We start from the raw sequence: 14,547 nt of genomic DNA, 5'->3' as shown, positions 1-14,547 counted from the left end.
TCCTTCTGTCCCCCAAATAGGCAATACGCCCTCGTGCTAGCGGACTATTACTATGAAAATAAATCATGATAACCATTCATCAAAACGACCACCCCCAGAAAAGAAGCGGATACACCAAAAGCCGGGCTTCAGAAACGGATAGGTAGTTTGAATGGAAATTATTCGTTCGCGGTATGTAACAAAAATTGTTCTCGGAGGAATCAATAAAGAAAAAAGTCCACGCTCAAGCAATGGTACACCAATGTCCGAAAGTAATTTTATTGTCCCATATCATTAGAAAAGTACGAAGCAAATCCCCAAAATAATCAAGCCAAAGGAGCTTTTGCCGAATGAGTTTGAGCATTGTTCTTGGATCCTACCGAGGAAGAAGAGGAAGAGGACCCATGAATAGGGGTCGCTGTAGACGAGGTCGATAGAGTTCCTGAGCTGCTAACATCCAAGGTACCGGTGCTAGCAGGACTGGTCTTGTTACTGCTTGTCTCGATATATGCCTCGGAAAGAGGTTTCCTAAGGCAAGTTACGATATTCTTGAGCTGGAACCCGCGAGCGAGAGCATCGGGGATGATGTAGCCGGTAGCAATATCGACTGTTTGTTGGTAGAGATCATGGGACAAGACAATAAATCCGGTATTGAGGGTGCTAGCTTTGGAAAGAATTGTTTCGAAGGACGACAAGACTACCTCGGCGGAGAGGCCACCTGGAACATGCCAGTCGTTGGTATCGAAATCGCCTCCACCGGCACTGGTCCAAATGATTGGTGTCAGGCCCATTGCCTTGGAGATTGCCCGCACACGATCATCGAGATCACCGTAAGGAGGTCGCATAGTGTTTGGAGTTACTCCAGTGATTTCCTTGATCGCTTTCTTGGTCCAACCCAACTCGGCGATAATTTGTTCCGTTGACAAGGTGGTTAGGGATGGATGAGACCATGTATGTACGGAGAGTTGGTGGCCGCCCATGTACTGTGTCTGAAGTATTTCAGGACGGGAGATAGCGCGAGACCCGACAATGAAGAAAGTGGATTTCAGCTTCTGCTGGTCCAGGTATTGAAGGAGATTAGGAGTATAAGGTGATGGCCCATCGTCGAACGAGAGACCCCAGGTTTCTGGAATTGAATTGAATAAATATTGACGACTAACGGCGAGATATTTTACTCACTTTGGTCAGGACAGGTAGTGATATCTGTGTCACGAGAGCATCCACCACAAGTCCACCAGCATGTTCCGCTTGCACTCGCATTGGCGACAGCAGCAGCATTGGAGGGGTCACTGCATCCTAAATATCACGGATTAGTAACCGTACATCTCAAAGCTCGAGAATAGCATACCTCCAGGTTGTGTTGGCGCGAACCCTGGAATGACTACCCCAGAGTTTTGGACTTCCTTGATCCATTGTTGTACCTCGGGACTATTGATAGGGGGAACTTGATCAAGAGCAGGGTAGTTGGATGGAATGATAGCGCTATAATGCGATTTAGTAAGGATAACGTATGTAATGTAGAATACGAACGGGTAGGTAATGCTGGTGCTCCACTGACTGGGGGAGTAGCGCCAGCCGTATAAGTGGTGTCCAAAGGGACAGTCGCCTGTGTAGGCATACTAGCATAGATGGAAGCAATGGGATCGCGGTTGGGTTGGTAGACGCGAGTGTAACAGAACCTGATTGGAAAAATGAGCACAAGAATCAACAAGATGGTGATCGACTTACCCGAAGCTGTCGAGGATGCTTGGCGTGGGATATTATGGGCCATGGCCAAGCCACCAAGGCAGAGCAAATACATCTCAGGACCCCTCATAACGAATGACAAAAGTGTGTGGTTGAGGGAGGAAAAAATAGGTGAACCAGAGATAACAGAGAGAGATCGGAGTCACTGGTTATATGTGGACGAGGCTGAGATTATTTATAGCAGCCGGATTACTATACTTGCACCCAGGGCGATGCCGGGGCTAAGTTTAAGTACGATTATCAAACCCTCGTGACGTTGCGTGGGTAACATTAACCAATGACCTGTAGCAGAACCACAAGGTTGCGTAAATGAGCGTGGATGTTTGGTCGATCATATGAACAAGTGAATAGCCTGTGTCGGTTAGCGGTAGCGCGACCCATATCTCCTATTTTTGGTGTCGCTTTACCCGGCAAATAATTCGAATCAGAACCACGGTATACCAAACTATGGCCTGAGATATCGTGTTTGGAGGCTCCACGACATAAATGCCGTGTTCAATTTGGCGCGCACTGCAATAGCTGGTCATCCCGGTGATGGCTATACAAAACCACGGGTTACAATATCTGGGTTATAAGCAACTATATCAATTCAATTCTACAAATTTGTTAAGCAAGTAAGACATGCACCACCTCTCACCTTAAATACGATACAAATACCCAAATCGAGGCGAAAGAAACATATAACATTAATGCATGCTCCGCACACTATTAAGCCTAGTCACCAAAGACAACAAAGTCACGTTTTCACTCGAAGCATAAAACGACACCACATCCAAATGGACCTATTTCCAATATTATTACCAACTCGTCACACACCACGGAGGGGGGAGGGGAGGAGACTCTCACCTTGAAAGAATGATTGAAATTCTGTTCGAATCGATTTAAAAACGACCATTCTTTCTTCATATCCACGGGCCTCGCTGCCGGTTCTCCATTGGCCTCTTGTTCCAGTGCAGTCAGGACGTCTCGCGCAGAACGAGTAAACGACGAGGCGTATTGGGCGAACATGGAAATCGTAACTAATAAATTAGAGTAGACCTACGATGCAGATGTATGTGAGATCGATCAAAATATGGTGATCGGCAGGGAAAGCCTAGGGCAAAAACGTACCCTAAGAAGCTTCGCGCTGGTAAGCATACATTCCTTGAGGCACGTATCCAAAAAGTCGACGTGGTCCCTTAGTACTTGGTCAACAGTCGATACGCGTTCCAGTCGTTTCTCCAGCGCCTTCCAATTGGGCTCCAACACTTCAAATGTCGCAAACGCGAGTATTTGTTGGACAAAGGCCAGCATGCGGGCGCGGAGAAGGAACACCCTTCGACGCCAGCGCTCGAAATCGGCATGGAGCGCCGTAGGGTAGTGGGAAGTGTGAGGATGATTGGGGTTGGGAATGGTGTTGGGTAATGAACTCTGAGCACCTGGGTTATTGGGGTGGGCGGAAGAGGGGCCCGAGTGGTGGCTTGCACGGCTTTCGGATCGACTGACGGATCGACTTTCTAGTCCCGAACCAGCGCGAGTGATTACAGGGTGGCGCCAAGCCCCAAGCATCTGTTCGACCCACATCCCTCCGAGCATCTGTTCGACATGTTTCAAATGTATAGGAACTAATATGATATCAGCTTTACTCCAAAAGCCCCATCGACCCCGACTTACCGAAACAAAAGTTGATACCGTAAAATCGTTTTCCGGGATATAACCAAAGACAACGGGAACGGCACAGTATAATCCAACGTAAGATGATCAGCGCAGGCGCGGGCTTTTTCTTCTTCTCCTTATCCCGTCCTTGCCGTCTTTTGGCTTACTCCTCGACCGAGACGCCGCAAACTGTTCGTCGTTCCCGTCTCCGCCCGTATCGTCAATCGCCCCGCTCACGCTCACGACCTTGAGAAGCCACTCGTAGAGTCCGGACGAAGCCATGCTGATCTTTACGTCCTCACGAAACGAAGGTGCGTCGCCATGTTTCGGTGGTCGAGAGTTGGTGCCGACGCCCCGACTCCGGACACTACCGCAGCTGAACCGAAACTTGTTGGTTCTTCGGGACCGCTGATCGCCAGCTCGAGTAGACTCTGAAGTTTGACTAGGTTGGCGCTCTTGGGGGTTTACGTAGTTCGAGATGGGCCAGATCCAGAAAATGAGTGAGAAAGGACGAGCGAGGCAGGAAGAAGTAATACTTGAGGGATCTGTCCGCGTGTAAAATTCAGAACAAACCCTGCATTAGGATAGGAAACTGACCGGAGCCTAGGCACCAGCATTTGATCCTCCATTAAAACTCGAAGTAGCGTCCTGTTCGCATACGTATACGCCTCTTCCACGCTCTTGTAAAACGGGGGAGTGTCCATCGCACCATCAGTCGAACCGGTCGTGTCGCCGTCATTCGAGGCCGAATCCTTGGGTTTGGCCTTGTCCGAAGTCGAGCCCCTGGGCTTACGGTTACTCGCTCGGGAGGCGGCACGTTCCGTTCCCTCTTCATCGCCTTCCGAGTCTTTCGCGATCCCCTTGGCTCTATCTTCGAGTTCTTTGAGGCCAATCCTCACTCCGGCCGCGTCTCCTCCCCACTCGCGAACGACGTTGAGATACTTCCCGGCAAGTAGGACCTTGTGTTTCCATCCTTCCAACGAAGGAGGGACACAAGCCCCTCCTGGAAGACGACCCCCTGGTACACGAGGTCGAGGGACTAGCGCTGAAGGAGGAGGGGGAGCGGATAAGACGGACTGGCCGGTGCTGGCAGCTGTGGAAGGATGCGGGGCGTGAGAGCCGTCACGAAGCTACATAACAACCGCAACGTCATTTAATGTGTTGAACTTGGTCAGTGTGTTAAATAATCCTTACCGTGTACCTTCTCTCCCAATATTCATCCGTATAATCTTCGCGGGTCCCTCTGCCTCCCTTTACTCCCTCGCCAGCACCAACCCTCGCGCGAACAAAGAATTCTCCGTGCGGGTCGTGAAGAGTTCCGTGGTGAGTCCATGTCCTCAGAATCTGAGCATAGGGGGCCGATGCAGCAGTCAATAATTTGCGCAAAAGAGCCGACGCAGGGGGATCTCTAGAAACGGAAAAATGTCAACGAATATCAAATGAATAATTTAGGTAGTCCGAGAACCAACCGGGATAGTCTGACAAGCTACTCACCCACTCATGGCCACCCATCTATCCCAAAGTATCCCAAGGACCTCTCCGCCTTGAACATTGCCCGCTCTCAACGCCAACGCCAACCCCATTAAGACGGCCTTGACTCCGCCCAGCCCTAATTCTTCGTTCTTCTTGCGCTCTTCTTCGTCCTCTTCCTCGTCAGACGCCGCAGACGACGAGGGACTGAGGGAAGCGGTGGGAGGAGATATTATATCGTCCGCGACGGAATGGATGAGCGACAGTGTGCGCATGACCGGGTGCACATGGAACCATAGCTGTTGTAGAGAGAACGCCGGCGAGGTATGAAAGAGATGTTCCAATTGGGTGATTAGGGTTGTATAGTCCTGTTATACTGGTCAGCTACTAGAGCAGTGGGTTCATCGCAGATAATACCTTTAGCACGGATCGGACAGCAGCACAGAGCGCGTGGCAAACAGATCCAAACTCGATATGAGCACGAGCCTCGACGAAACCAACGCAAGAGCAGTAGTGGTGGTCGCTAGTGGTAGCATCCTGCCCACCAGATCTCTCAGCGCAGGATCGAGTCCAGAATCGACAGTAAATTGAGCGGTTCTCTGGTCCAGTTCTCGCAATGTATGTCCCATCGATGCCTAATAGCACGGAGAGCAGATCCTCAAGTATGATAGCCTCTTGCACCTCGAGCGGCATATCACGCAAGGGAGGAGCTCTCTCGCGCTCATTGTTGGTTGGCTTTTGCACTCGCGAGTTGAGCGGCGCATGCACAAACGATGTTTCGGCCGTAAACGACGCGTCTTGGGCTCCTGCATCCTGTTAGGTCGCCAGTTATTCGACTTGGGCCCAACTTACGAGTGTCGCCTGAGCGCTATAACAAATAAGCAGAAATTAACTAGAGCTTAGGACTAGCTTACTTTATTATACGTGTGAGATGATATACTTGGACGCGAAGCCGGTCGAGTATATCGCACGCTCATCGCTCCTGGTCGTTGTCATTTGAGAGACTAGACGTTCTCGATTATGTAATAATAATTATGGCGATCAATCCGTTTTTGGCAGGTCCATTTGCCTTCTAACAGTCGAATCCTGGTAAATTGTCCCAAATACTAACATTCGTCCGAGCGGGATAAGGACATGCTTTTCTCACTCACCATTCAACCATTTTCCCAATCGGGCAACTTTTAGATATCGTCTTCATTTCATATTCACGAATAGTGCCTACCCTTGCTGTTCACTCTGTTACATTGAGAGGTAATACCACTCACCGTGATTGGCTCCGACGTACTGCTCTAACAAATCAAACTCTAACTCACGATCTTCGTTATTAGAGTACATTGTTCACAGCGAGTCAGAATCGATTTATGAATACCTACTCTGTAGTGGATGATCAAGTAATGAAAAGCACATAGCATTTGTGCATTTTGCCCTGTTTTTTACTAGTATCTTGCACATGCCTGTTTAACATTCAGCTTCACCTCACTACACACGAATGGATCAATAAATGCGACGCTTTGATGAAATTGTTTCGTTCCTTTTCACTATCTCCGACGTTCGTTTATAGCCATTCTATTACACTCACAGACTCAATGTGAATCTATCTAGTAGTTAATAAAGTACAAATCCATAGTAACATGCAAGTACTTTACAAAATGCGTAGCATTCCAATAAACCTTCATATTGCATTCAGCTGAAAGAATACAAACCCGAGCGAGTCGATATGCGCTCTCGAACAGCTTGACCCAGATGAAAGCAATTATAAGTACTAGAGTCTGAAAACTACTCCAGAGCAAGCACTCGAATAGCTTGTACCTTGTACACTTGCACCTACTCGGACAACTTGAGATATCACTATAACCATGTCTTCTAATCATATCTGGAAACTTCGACCCGACCCTACCAAGAACAACTGGCTCGAGAAGCTTTACGAATGGCGCGACCGTTTCGGGGATCTGTCGAGTGGGAAATCACCATGTCCAAGAACGAGAATAACAATCTTCCATACGGCAGTTCCAATAAGTAAGTTATACGCTATGGTGATATGGACTAGCTTCCAACTTACCTTTTTGCTCCTCGCTCAGTTCGAGGTATCCGGATGGCTGACTGTACTGGTTCTGGGTCCTCAAAGAAGGCCGCTATGAACGAGGCTTCCCAGAAGTTGAGCGATCAGGACAAACTGGTATGTTACTACTGAGCCCTTGAACTGTTAAAACTAAGGAATGTTTGTAGACGCGTTGATATGGGGTCATCGCCCATTATTCACTCCGGAAATATCTCTTCAGTGACTTTAATATTTTTACGACAACACTACAACCAACCGACTAAACTTACCTCCTGATATTTATACGCATACATACACACGCATGGCGTTTCTGATCCGACTGCTATACTCCCTGTGATATACTCGCTGTTTAATCAAACGTCTTATTTAAGAACCCATACTTCTTCATCCCACTAGCGTTTTATTGTTACTAGTGCATACATCCAAGGAAATTCCACACACCACCCATACAGCAGTAAATTTAGAGTTGCTTGGAAAGCGCAGTCACTGCATCCTTTTCCGCCTGAGTCGCACCAACAGCATTCTATCCAAACCGATCATCAGTCAGAAACAAACAATAAAAGAAAACACGCGTTCGGACCTTGAGAACTTTGCCCAACTGGTGTTCGACCGTATCGGTGGCTCCAAGCTTGGCTCCCTGCGCGGTACGAACACGTGCAATCTGGAACTGCAAGAAGAATTTGGTTCCCTTTAACTTCCCAAAACGTTAGATCCGGTAGACTGTGAGAAACAGGATATCAGTTGTTGATCAGTACTGAAATAGTTGGGACGTACTCGACGCCGGCTTCCATGGCCAGATAAGTGTTAAGCTGGTTTTGAAGTGTTGCAAGATTGGCAGTCGCAGGGTCGCGGGGGTCTTGAAAGTATCCCTACGGTATATTCAAGTGACTGTTTTTATACATATTCTCGATAACCACTTACAGAGCAAACCAACCGGGCTCTTTGAGAGGATTGGAAATCAATGCTCGAGAAAGAGATCCCTCCCGAAGTCACATCGGGAACACCCCCAGTATTGGCAATGGTTTTTGTGCCGCATGTAACTTGGCCTATAGATGCGAACGTGTTTAAATTCGAGTCTGGTAGGTTTAATTTAACTTACTTGCAAGGGCAGAAACGCCAGAAGAGACCTCGGCTGGGAGGGCAGTTTTTCCCACGAGGAAGCAGGCAGACTGGCGACGGTGAACCGTGGGGGCAGCGGCAACTAACCCCAAGAAACGATGATCAATCACGAGAAGCGCGAGAATGTCTTTTGGAAACGTACCCAAACTGATGAGGAGAGATAAAACAGTGATACGCTTGACGAATCCGAACATGGTATCAATTCTAAATATACGCTTTTGCACGAGGTTGTGTGGGAAAATGTGTAAACAAAGTAACCCTCAGGGCCTGAAAGAACGTCGAGTCCGAATGAATGAAGTTGGGGAACCGGCCCAAAGATTCAAAGAAATTTCAGAAAGAGGATCAACCAAAAGTGGGATAGGTTTTCAGATGCTGAAGGTGTGGTTTATATATGGGACATCTCGTCATCGTCCCTCGTGGCCATCATCGTTGGTTGGGAAGGAGGATCCGTCGGCATGACCACTGCCCCTGAGAAGCTCGAGCAAGGGGAGAATCGTAAGCAGGCCAAAAGACGATCCATGTGGACTATCCCATTATTTTCCAATATAGGTATAATCTCTTGCCAAAAGGGCGTTTTGCTGCCGAGGTAGACCTTGGCTCCTAGTTATCAGAGCACTAAGCTGGGGATAACCAAAATTAGAGGGTAACGTGCTGAAGAAGAGATTGAGTAGCTGCACCGTGGCCTTGACTCGCTCATGGTACAGTGGAGCCGCCGAAATCTTAAACTTACTGTTAAAGCCATGAGGTGTTGTTTCTCTAGCTAATCTGGTGACACAGTGAGTAACATTCCTTATACTAAGGGAGCAAATCAACATATTATTGAGTGACATCGGACTGGGGGTCTTCGACGATTGGGGCAATGCGTGCGCAAACCAGAGAGAAACACCACTTTAATCTCGGATATCAATAGAATGAGTCCTCGGAGACAACGTGCAGTCACGTGCTCCGCAGATCAACCTGTCAAAGCTGGAAGACGATAACCAACGGGATCCACTTCAGTGATGCAATGCGCAGTAACACATGTTGTCAGCCTGACAAAGGCGATGTGTTTTCTTAGCATCGACCACCGGCTGGTTTGCTCTTAAAATACGTTCTCTCGTTCTGCACTCTCCTCATCCTCCCCTTGACAATCGTAACCAAGAACACAACCTATTGGCTCCGATTGTTAACTTATCTTACTACTCTGATTACCGAGTCTTAAACGATGCTCGCATCTCTGTTAACTGCTGCAATTTTGGGGCTGCCACTTGCTGCGCAAGCGGCGACGTACACCATTGCTCAGAATCATTCCGGGGCGAACTTGTAAGTCTAAAGTCTGACATTTACGGCTTGGTTCCTCACGGGCGTATAGCTTCGACGGCTGGGTGTTCACCGAAGGTATCGACGCGACTACCGTTGGGAACGTTTTGTAAGCTAATTTAACCACGCCAAGCCCATTGATTGTTGAACAAAGACTATTCAGGTACCAATCTCGTGAAGCAGCTCTCCAGCAAAAACTGGCATATGTCGATGGCAATGGTCATGCCATTATCAAGGTCTGTCCCCTTGCTCTTTTACATACTTATTAACCAATTGAAATTATGTTTCTATTTTTAGGTGGACAACACAACTGTGGGAACGGGTGACACATATGGTCGAGCTTCGATCAAGATCAACAGTACCGCCAGTTTTGGGAAGGGTAGCCTCGTCATTATGGATGCCAATCATCTTCCTTACGGAGTAAGCTTTCAATTACCTGGGTATCCGAAATTTACATTTCTGACATGTGAGGCGTAAAGTGTTCTGTCTGGCCTGCTTACTGGTCACAGGGAAGCCCAGCTTCGGAGTGGCCGAAATATGGCGAGATTGATATAATCGAAAATGTAAACTTGGCAACGGTCAATCAGATGGCACTGCATACGACACAAGGATGTACACTCGCAAGCGGCACAGAGGTCACTGGAAAGATTATATCCAACGACTGCTTTAATGGCACAAATGGAAATCAAGGGTGCATCGTCCAAGGAGCGACCGATGCGTCTTACGGAGCCGGATTCGCGGGGTATGTCACTTGCATTGGTATTATCCTTTTATGTGGGCAATACATTAACCGTTTTCTCAGGGTTGGCGGTGGAGTGTACGCTCTCGAATGGTCATCAGAAGGCAATGGACTCAGGATTTGGTTCTTTCAACGTGGTTCAATCCCCAGTGACATGGCCAGCTCAAGTCCAAACCCCAACAACTGGGGAACACCCACCGCCGCGTGGCCTGAAAGTGGCTGTAACACCTCCCAGTTCTTTGGTCCACAGACACTTATTCTTGTATGTATCATTTTTCATCGTTCTGATGTAGTGCTAACGGGGGATAAATTAGGATATCACGCTCTGTGGGAATTTTGCCGGAGCCCCTTCCACTTTCCAGGCCACTTGCTCCGGAGTATGCACAGATTTAATCAAGACACCATCGAACTACAATGATGCATATTTTGATATCAACTATCTTCGTGTTTTCTCCGAGTAGGTGATTACACTTGCGGCTCACCTTTATTGACTGACGGATTCCTCTAGTGGCACATCTGGATCCAATTCTGGGCCGACTCTAACAGCGACAACTTCCACGGCTACTTCTACTTCGGCCGGTTCAAACGGTCCCAGTACTACTACTAACGGCGCAACGTCTATGCTGGCCTTGGGTCTTGGCAGCATGATCTTTATCGCAGCTGTTGCTGGCCTCAGTATTGCTTGATAAACTCAATGGTCACTACTTAGAAGGATAGACAAAATCTTATGTTTTCTCAAATCTCATACTTAGAATTGTACGGACCCTTTTTATTTCCTGGCGAATGTAGCCTGTGGCTCATGTATCCATGGTGTATGCTCATTAATTGTCAATTGTATTAATTTGTGACCATCCTTGCCCACCGCATTTCAAATCAGTATGAGCAATAGCACCTTGGCGCATATTGTCATACTGAAAGCGGTATAACAATATACCCTCGATTGGCCATGGCATACGAAAATGGCTCAAGGCTTCGGGCCAAACTCTGGGGCCTGCTTTTAAGCCACTTGTTTGTTACTATTTACACAATAGGTAAGGGGCCCAACCCTCATCCATCTTTAACCATGTTCTTCGCTATTGTGAGAAGTTGTTTCTTTCAGCTGGGCTAATCGGCAGTGCAATCTCCTGGTTCAGACACACCTTCATACTGTATGGACCCTGAGTATCTCTGACAGCTAGTACCGGGTAACTCCCACGACGTCCTAGATCTATTAGTTACTGCCCAAAATAAATGGGTTCGCCATCGACAACGTCATCCGAGCTTAGTAGGCGCCGCTCACCTATAGCTAGTCAAGTTGAACACTATACCATGGTTCAGATACTCCGCATTTCTCTTTGTAACTTGGAAATAACATTTGACTACTTTGCGAAGCTTCATTTTGAAATCATTCGCATTCCATGACGAAATTTGGTGCTTCTCGGGCCGTGCAGAGAACACCCCGACCTGCCAGAGTGTAGCTTACGGACTCAGTACTGAGTCATAGCTCATCCTTTTGCTACTGGTAATTGGCACAGTCCCCATATACGTGGTCTGGTCTTTCGTTAGGCACCTTGATTCCTGCTTAAACTTAATATTCAAAAATAGACTCGTACTCATCCAAGCTGACTGGATACTTTTTAGGCTTTAGGTTAAGTGCGATGTACTCCCATTTCGGTTATCCGGGCCCCGAATTGACTCCGGATGACGCTTCGCATTGACCATGGGTTATACCCGCGAGTCGCCAATTTCCAGTATGTGCAGTATATAAAGGATACTGGAAGGACTTATCCCCTACACCAACCGATCCCTACAAGCATGTCCAGCTTTGACAATATTGTCGCGTTTCTATCTTCTCATGAATACGAGACGAGTTCTGCTCTCTTGTATTCCCCATTGCTTCTTGTCGGTCTTGCTGGTGCTGCCGGGGCTTACCGTAAAGTCCATACTAATCGGGTAGACTCCTCGTCCATCCCTCCATCTCCGCCCAAACACTGGCTCTGGGGCAACAAAGAGATTATGGGGAAGCCGTATCGACACGTCCTCCTTGGAACTAAATACAAACATGAGCTTGGTATGTTGTATTGTCTGACATTCCACAAACAGAGAACTAACTGAATTTTTAGGTGATATCATTAGTACTACAACATTAACGAACACTACTATCTATCTCAACACTATAGAACTGGCAACGGAATTTCTTGAAAAGCATACATCAGTGACTTCCGATCGTCCACGCGATGTTATGAGCCAGGATATGTGAGTAATGTCATCCTGGATTCAAAGGATTACTCTCATGATTGCGTTTCTAGCTTGGGATGGGCCACTTCTGCAGCTTTCCGCAACCACGATGAGACGCATAAAAAAATGCGTCGAGTACTGGCCTCTGCGCTCCATCCAACAGCTGCTCGTTCATACGGACCACAACATGTTGAGACAACTCTCGATCTTCTTCGTGAAGTCGCTTCCGACCCGACTTTGTTTATGGAATCAACCAATAATGCTGTCGCAACTTTCGCAATTAGACTTGCGTATGGGTATACTCCCAAGGCACAAAAAGATCCAATACTTCCTTTGGCTCAAGAGTCCATCCGTTACCTTGGAATTTCAGTCAGTAACTATTGGCTGGTCAACGACTTCCCCCTGTGTAAGGTGTATTCGTCTTTTTTCGCATCACATCTTGATTGTTTTTGATTTCGTCCAGTGAAACACATACCAAGTTGGCTCCCGGGGGCAGAGTTCCAGAGAATTGGCGAGAAAGGGTACAGATTGCGCAAAAGCTACGCAGATACCATGTTCAATGTGGTACAAGAGCAAGTTGTAAGTTGATAAAGGTGGTTTAGTGACCAAATTCTCACACTTGATTGGGCTGAAAATCCAGGTTCAGGGGCGTGTAGAGCAACCGTCGTATGTTTCTGGCCTACTTGAATCGAAAGGTGGCGCGAATGCAAACGATGATGATATCTACCTTATTAAATATACGGGAGCATCGATTTTCTCAGGTGAGTTCCATATACAGAAATAGATAAAGTTGCTTGCTGAACCACAATTCTACTCATTTGTTCAGCTGGAGCGTCGACAGTCAGTCATACAGTATTGCGCACAATTATTCAGAAGCTTACTTATTTTATTTTACCAGACTGCAGCCGTCGTCAAATCATTCTTTCTGATGGCATGTCTATATCCAGAGGCTGTAAAGCGGGCACAAGCAGAGATCGATTCAGTAGTTGGGAGAGAGAGAATCCCGGGACTACCCGATAGGTCGGATCTTCCCTATACCGAGGCACTTGTGCAAGAGGTTATGAGAATGTGCCCCCCTGCTCCATTGGGTGCGTACATCGCTTTGTTTTTTCAACCAATCTAACCAAGCTGGTATTTCAAGGTTTGTCCCACCTGGTTACTGAAGAGTTCGAATTCCATGGCTACCGAATCCCAAAAGGCGCATCCGTAAATGGAAACATTTGGTCAGTACAAAAGGAGCTCTAGAGTCAACAAGCTTGACTCATAACAATCATAGGGCAATGCTTCGCGATCCAAACCATTTTGTTTCCCCGCATACATTCGACCCGGCTCGCTTCATGGGTCCTAACCCGGAGCCTGACCCCCGGAAATATATATTTGGGTTCGGTCGTCGAGTCTGCCCCGGTCTGCATGTTGCCAATAACAGTTCGTGGGTGATGTGCGCCGGGTTATTATCCGTGTTCAACTTCCAGCCGGGACCACAATTAGCAGCTAAGGTTGCAAGCCTAGGCGGAAGGGAGTCCGAGAAATTGTATGAGTTGACCGAGCCGTATGGACCTGGGTAAGCATGCTCTATTAATTATCGTAATATGATATTCAGTTTAACATCGTGCCTTATAGCGACCCACTACCGTTTGATTGCGAGCTGAAGCCCCGAGATGCAGCGGCAATATCCTTATTGGAAAATTCCGACTGATAATAAAACCCGCTTTCTCCGCTAGTCTATGAGTCATCGAAACTACTGTTTGTGTAATTGGGACATCATTAATAACATATGTGGATATACATTCTCAGCCAAGAGTATAGGCCCGATCGCCCATTGAATAAGCGTATGTTCTGCATGCCAACTCTGTTGTAAGATACTGAGTTCAGCAAATCCTCCAAAGGCGTCCTTGCTCGATATGATTACCTCAGAGAAGAAATGATCTTATACTCATATTAGCTTCCACTTGACTGTCTTCACCACTGTGTGGCGGCGGATTTGAAAATTGCGCGATGACAACACCTATCACCGACTTTACCACACCTGAATCAAATCGGCCCCGCTCCGGAAATGTTAATTAATGAATGAATCGGTCAAACAGTCTATCTTTTGATCGGCATGATTTCGGTAAGATGTGGCTCTCAAGTCAGAGTGGTGCCGGGAATTACGGTATGCGTCTTGTGCCTGAGTACTTTCGATTCTGAAATTGAAGGATCGCCGTGGATCTCAAGGCCTGGAAGTTTAGGTAAAGCACACCTATGGTGTGTTCTCGATGCGTGGTCACCAATTTGATATGGTAAT

General features: G+C 47.3%; 5 protein-coding genes across 5 annotated transcripts; 3 read left to right on the top strand and 2 right to left on the bottom strand.

Moving 5' to 3' along the window:
* Positions 1–305: 305 nt before the first annotated feature.
* Positions 306–5,807, bottom strand: RhiXN_05708 (chitin deacetylase; the record flags this gene model as incomplete). Its single annotated transcript, XM_043325524.1, has 14 exons — positions 306–1,105; positions 1,159–1,275; positions 1,328–1,461; positions 1,506–1,658; positions 2,618–2,763; positions 2,836–3,329; positions 3,528–3,791; positions 3,829–3,905; positions 3,958–4,490; positions 4,555–4,768; positions 4,855–5,198; positions 5,248–5,636; positions 5,683–5,698; positions 5,745–5,807. The coding sequence occupies 14 exons, from the start codon at positions 5,805–5,807 to the stop codon at positions 306–308; spliced, it is 3,744 nt and encodes a 1,247-aa protein (XP_043180956.1).
* An 879-nt stretch (positions 5,808–6,686) lies between these two features.
* Positions 6,687–7,065, top strand: RhiXN_05707 (uncharacterized protein; the record flags this gene model as incomplete). Its single annotated transcript, XM_043325523.1, has 3 exons — positions 6,687–6,846; positions 6,909–7,006; positions 7,057–7,065. The coding sequence occupies 3 exons, from the start codon at positions 6,687–6,689 to the stop codon at positions 7,063–7,065; spliced, it is 267 nt and encodes an 88-aa protein (XP_043180955.1).
* A 284-nt stretch (positions 7,066–7,349) lies between these two features.
* RhiXN_05706 (uncharacterized protein) lies at positions 7,350–8,202 on the bottom strand (the record flags this gene model as incomplete). Its single annotated transcript, XM_043325522.1, has 6 exons — positions 7,350–7,412; positions 7,470–7,577; positions 7,645–7,758; positions 7,811–7,935; positions 7,989–8,090; positions 8,151–8,202. 6 exons carry the CDS (start codon positions 8,200–8,202, stop codon positions 7,350–7,352), a joined length of 564 nt encoding a protein of 187 aa, XP_043180954.1.
* A 1,010-nt stretch (positions 8,203–9,212) lies between these two features.
* Positions 9,213–10,732, top strand: RhiXN_05705 (glycoside hydrolase family 16 protein; the record flags this gene model as incomplete). Its single annotated transcript, XM_043325521.1, has 8 exons — positions 9,213–9,310; positions 9,360–9,416; positions 9,471–9,543; positions 9,605–9,727; positions 9,787–10,049; positions 10,110–10,308; positions 10,361–10,503; positions 10,555–10,732. The coding sequence occupies 8 exons, from the start codon at positions 9,213–9,215 to the stop codon at positions 10,730–10,732; spliced, it is 1,134 nt and encodes a 377-aa protein (XP_043180953.1).
* Positions 10,733–11,726: 994 nt separating this feature from the next.
* RhiXN_05704 (cytochrome P450 family protein) lies at positions 11,727–13,959 on the top strand (the record flags this gene model as incomplete). The annotated part of the gene is made up of 10 exons (XM_043325520.1): positions 11,727–12,096; positions 12,149–12,281; positions 12,335–12,669; positions 12,727–12,842; positions 12,904–13,024; positions 13,090–13,103; positions 13,162–13,351; positions 13,405–13,486; positions 13,540–13,824; positions 13,884–13,959. 10 exons carry the CDS (start codon positions 11,727–11,729, stop codon positions 13,957–13,959), a joined length of 1,722 nt encoding a protein of 573 aa, XP_043180952.1.
* Positions 13,960–14,547: the final 588 nt, after the last annotated feature.

This window comes from Rhizoctonia solani, chromosome 6, assembly GCF_016906535.1.
Source record: "Rhizoctonia solani chromosome 6, complete sequence".
NCBI classification, from domain to species: Eukaryota; Fungi; Basidiomycota; class Agaricomycetes; order Cantharellales; family Ceratobasidiaceae; genus Rhizoctonia; species Rhizoctonia solani.
This window is presented reverse-complemented; position numbering and strand designations above follow the sequence as displayed.